Here is a 5,693-nt window from a genome sequence, read left to right as displayed (position 1 = left end):
TTATTTAAATCAATGTCCAAAACAGTATTTTCAGTGCTTGCACAGACAAAAACATTGATTACTTTATTTCAGTCTAAATAAGCCCTGAACTATTTCTGCACGTAGAAGCGCTGCACTGATCACGTTATCAGACGACTGAAACTCCACAAAAATGCACTAATTAAGCACAAACACAGATTACTGTTGAACTTTGATTTGATCACTTCAGTGTCAGGTAAAGCCTAAAGGTTCAGTGTATGTAGATGATTTCATCAGCACTGGTCACCCTTTGAGCTTGTCCTGGGACTATAAAAACCCACGGCTCATTGGAGAACACACCATCTGGTCTAAGAACCCCTGGACGTAAGGTAAGATTGCATCTACATTATACTGGTCATGTCGAGCTCTGCTGCTAATTCTTAATGGAAATTTAAGAGAAGTCTGACTAGAAACTGAAATGAATCATTATCTCTGTCTGTTCAGGTGACCCTCACCCAACCTGCAACCATGAAATTCTCCCTCATCGCCGTCCTTGTTGCTGCTCTGGCCATTGGTGAGACTTTAAATCATGTTAACTTGTGATGCTCTCAAGATATGTTGTATTTTGTGTATGCAATATGGCAACTCAGCTAATTTACACTCTTAAAAATAAAGGATCTTCATGGTTCCATAAAGAACATTTAAAATCCATGGAACCTTTCTATTGAACAAAAGGTTCTAAATAGTGGGAAAGGCTTTAGATTATTAAAATGTTCTTCACACTAAGAGAAAATGGTTATTTTGAGAACTAGTCACAGAAAGGTTTTTTGAGGAACCCAAAATGGTCCTTCATTGCGAGTAAAAAAACCTTTTCGAACCTTAATTTTTAGTGGTTAAAAAGACAATGTGTGTGGTGGATATTTTATCTTTACTCTGTAAAGTACTTAAAGTGTCCTGTTGAAACGTACAGTAAAAGCCATAGTGTCTTTCACCTGATTTAGCTTGAGCACTTGAGAGTAATGCCATTCAATATGTAAGAGTGTACTGATCAACCATCTCTGTTGATGTTCCAGGCTCTGAGTCAGTATCTCTGGTCAAGAGAGACGTTCCTGCTGAGCTGGACACGATCGGCAAGTATTTCCAGGACCTCGTGGACAATCTGAAGAACGTTGAGGGCCCTGAGCTGGCCAGCAAGGCCAAGTAAGTCCATCATCTTAATCTCAACTGTGGATTTGAATGATCAACAGAATTACGATCCAATTGAACCTTTTATTAATGAATTCTCTTTGGTTTGTGTTGCAGCGCTTACCTCGAGCAGAGCAGAGCCCAGTTCCAGCCCATGGTTGAGGAGCTCCAGAAGCAGATGAAGCTCCTCTCCAAACAAATTGAAGACCACATCAGGCATCTGGCCGCCCCAATCCAAGGTGAGGTCGCCCCACTGGCCGACATGGTCCAGACCCACGTTAAAGACGTCCTCAAGTTTATGACTGAGAAGACCAAATCCATGCGGTCGCCCCACTAAACCCACAGAATCACCATTGTAGTTTTCTTCTATTTTGGTCTCTTTATGTATATTTAAAATAATAAAAGGGATTTAAAAGTCACTATGCTTTGTATCTCCTCCTTCCATTTTCTCACAAACTGTGTGTTTTTTCCGTGCACATCTCACATGTAGTAAACGAAGTAGCCATTTTGTTTTTAGGGCTTCCCTAAAATGAGGAAAATCATGTAAAAATCCAAACATTTTCCCGACATGTTCAAGGTTGTGAGAGAAAATATTTCTACTTGTTTTCAGATAAAAATGTGGTGTTGTGTTGCAGCAAATTAAAGACAAAAACCATAAGGATGAAAATTGTGTTTCATTTTCCTGATATTTTAAATGTGTGACCAGTAATTCCTAAAATTTTTCCAACATATTAACATTGAATGCAATAGGTATTTTAGCATAAAATGTAAATAAATATATATATATATATATAAAAAAAAAAAGACCAAAAATGTATTTAAAATAAATGGCAATATTTATAGACATTTTCAAATAAAACGTTACTAAAAATAAATAGATTTAAATAAAACATGCCAAAATGTAAGAAATTTTGAGTTTGAGTTTTTGAGTTGAGATTTTTTCCTTTAAAAAAAAACAAAAAAAAACAAGTGTGTGTGTGTTCACACATTAAGTGCCAAAACCTGTACCAAGTGTCATACAATTTCGATGATGTAAAAAATGCTAATAAATAAATAAATAACTTAAACATTTTCGGTCAAAAATGACAGAACAGCAACAGAAAGTTATAATAAAATTGAATTTGAAATTATTTTTTTATTTTTTTATTGAATTAAACATGCAATTCCAGGAGGCCACTGACTTCCATAGTAGGAAAAATATTATGGAAGTCAATATGGGATTGGGATCTTAAAATTGGGATTTTATGGTGCTAAATTATATTTATGGAGTAGTTATGATCTATTTATGCTAAAACATTTATCAGGTGTCGGACCATTCGGATGAAGTAAAAAAAAGAAAAGAAAAGAAAAAAAGATTCGGGCAAAACTGATATATCAGCACCAGAGGGTTAAATATAATTGAATTTTAATAAAAAAATAAAATTGTATTATTTTTAAAATAAATAAATAGGCCAAAATTTTACACATTTAAAATATATATATATATTTTAAGTAAACAAGTAACCATATTTATTTCAGAGATAAATGGATGGCACTTTCTGAATTAAACATGCAATTCCATGTGGATATGTGACAACAATGTAGCGTACTGTTTGAAACAAGAATCACTGCATATTGCATACTTTTTCATATATTTTTAAAAATTAGCATGCAGTACGCTATGTAGTATATACTCTGAAGAAAAACAGTATTCTGCACAAAGCCTTTGAGTAGAGGAAACCGGTGTTTCCTTTTTATTTGGAAGCTGCAGCCCATTAGCAGTAGTTTTGTTGTGTGGGAGTGGTTCATTTGGCCTGTAATTGAATTATTCTCTACTTTGATTGGCTTGACAGACTTATTCAGCATATCCTGTTTAAAATCACTCATACTTCCTACGCCTACATTTAATGGACTGGGAGGGCACGCCGAAAAATAATGACAGTATATTTTTTTTATACAGAAAATCAGAAAGTCTCTTCCAAAAAAATGGTCTGATTCATGAATGAAACCTTCTTTTGAGTCAGAACTTTACAATGAATCATTGATCCAGTTCACAAAATCGTCTAAATGATTTGGACAGATCTGACTCCCACTGACACAATGGCTTCAGAAGACAATTGTGACAAAGCGTGAAAGCTCTAGTTCACCTCAATTGTAAGTTAATGGAAAAGAGCCTAATATATGATTAAAATGACTCATTTTGAAAGGGTTTGGAACAACAAGAAGATTTTGACAGGAGCGGTGTAATGGTCAGCATGGATTTCTCTGCGAGTCGTTCTTTAAAGCACACTGAGGGAGTATCAACAGCCAGCCTCTCCTCATGCTGACGGTTTTCTCTCTTTCTAAAAGAGTGAGAACGCACTGAAAGAAATCAATGGATTGTGGAAGCACACAGGTAGTACACTGTTAGATGTAAAGAGGTAAACAACTGAGGTAATAATAGAGTCCGGAATCTACGAAATGGTCTTAAAAGCCTCTTCACAAGCTGAGCTTTTAAAGAGCACGAGAGAACCGTCCAAACTCTAGAGTTGCCATTTTAGGGCCACGGGATAGAAAACCACCATAGATGGATTTTTCACTCGCCCCCTCATTCTCTCTCTCTCCCCTACTATATCTTACTTTGCTGATCCTGATGAAGAGGGAACAAGAGGAGGAAGTCTGGAGCCATCACTATGTCCTTATTGCAGCAGAAAAAGGGTCTGCTCGGGTCCTGCCAGTAATTGTGGTCAGGGCATTATGACCTTACTGATGTGTGTATGGAGACTCTCTGAGAGGGAGGCGGGGCACAATATTTATCCCTTATGGGAGGACGAGACTCTGCAATCACAGCTGCAGTCGGCCAACAACATCCATCCTCCTCTCGTACCCTTTCAGTACCAGAAAGCCTTGAGTGTCTCTGAGCTATACGTGGAAAATTACAACAGGCACAGCTAGATCTGTAACACACGAGGGAAACAACTCTTTCATATCAATCTAGAACTAAATGAGATTTGAAATTAAGTAATTCTACGTTGCACACCTCTTGACAAGATCCCTGCAATCAAAAGTCTGAGATCTCAGAATGAGCTCAAATATTTCTCCTCAGATTTTAAGTTATACTATCCACTTTCACTTTATATAGCACTATATGTATGTAAACAATTTTCCATGAAATTTTAAGAGAGACTAAATCGATTCTTACTGTAAATGAAACGGCTCTCCTGAGCAATAAAAGAGCAACTTGTGAGCATTCAAAATTTCTGCTGGAGCAAAAAAAAAGGAAAGAACATTTTTAAACATGTCAGTAGATAGTGGTGATATTACATAGAGATCAAATGCAGTCATTTGCATGGGCTTCTCAGATTTATTCTCTTGATAAAAATACGCAGTAAACTCAAAGTTTTAGAAGAGATTTCAAAGTGTCTCAAACTGTGCTCGGATTTGCCAAAGTCTGCGATCAAAATTCAAAGATCTCAATTTGAACTCCTATTTCTCATCAAATTATAGAGCTATACGTTTTCTATATTCATGTCAACAATTTCCTATTTGTGTTCATGACATTTTAAGAGAAACATCTGAGAAAAGATTTTTTTCGGAGCAAAAAAAGAGCAACCTCTGAGCACACATCTTTTCTCTCAGACAAAAAGAAGAAAAACTTGTTCTCCTCAATCTCAATCGTTTCTCCAGGACAGCAATAATACTCAATGGAGAGCAAATGCAGACCTTTGAGTCTCCTGCTTCTCATAGTTATTCTGCTGAGAAAAAAGCCCCAGTGATCTCACATGTGCCTCCTTCAGAGTTTCAGAAGAGATCTCTAAATGTCTCAAACCGTGCTCAGATTTGCAGATTTAGTCTTAAAATCAAATGTCAAAGATCTCAATATGAACTCAAATATTTCTCATCAAACATTACCAAATGATCTGAGTTATGCTATTCGGATTCATTTAACATTCGTGTTTACCGGGAATTTTAGACGAAATTGATACTCACATCTGAGATCTCCATTAAGTCTCCTGAGCTGTGAAAGAGCAGCCTCTGAGCAATATCATTTTCCTCTCATACCTTTAACTATTGTAACATTTGAGTCTATTTTTACTTATTTTATCAGGAAAATCCAAGAAAAAATTTATATCTAATATCTCAGTTGTTTCTTCTAGACAGCAATGAGGTTAAATGAAGACTTTCATTTACTCGTTATACTCTCATTTACAGCGATGATACCAAACATAATATACGTGTTTTTTTTTTTTAATCATAACTAACATTTCATATGCATATGAAAACTAAAGATCCCCAGCACTTTGGACAAAGTTAGTGTGTCTGAAAATTAAAAGAGGAAACAAAACTGTCTAAATATATAACCTCATGACACAACAACAAGCTGAAGTATCAAGGAATCCAAATTAACAGAGAATTATACATTTGAAGAATCATGTTGGAGAAAAATGATACAATAAATCATATCACCTTTGCCATGCTCCTATAAAACTATTGGGTAAATGGCACAATCCGCCCCCTTTGTGCATACATGAGTCAGTTGTTTTGCCTCATAAGCTCAAAGTTCATGGTCACTTCCGATCTGTCCGTGTCCA

The 5,693-nt window shown here is 36.0% G+C and overlaps 1 protein-coding gene across 1 annotated transcript; it reads left to right on the top strand.

The window, feature by feature from the left end:
• The first annotated feature begins 209 nt into the window (after positions 1-209).
• On the top strand, positions 210-1,815 carry LOC311276355 (type-4 ice-structuring protein-like). Its single transcript, XM_084385974.1, has 4 exons — positions 210-347; positions 463-532; positions 1,032-1,158; positions 1,261-1,815. The coding sequence occupies exons 2-4, from the start codon at positions 487-489 to the stop codon at positions 1,478-1,480; spliced, it is 393 nt and encodes a 130-aa protein (XP_084242100.1). The 5' UTR covers positions 210-347; positions 463-486; the 3' UTR covers positions 1,481-1,815.
• Positions 1,816-5,693: the final 3,878 nt, after the last annotated feature.

This window comes from Rutilus rutilus (genome assembly GCF_951802725.1).
Source record: "Rutilus rutilus genome assembly, chromosome: 17".
NCBI lineage: Eukaryota > Metazoa > Chordata > Actinopteri > Cypriniformes > Leuciscidae > Rutilus > Rutilus rutilus.
The sequence above is the reverse complement of the archived record's forward strand: the minus strand, read 5'-3'. Positions and strand labels throughout refer to the sequence as shown.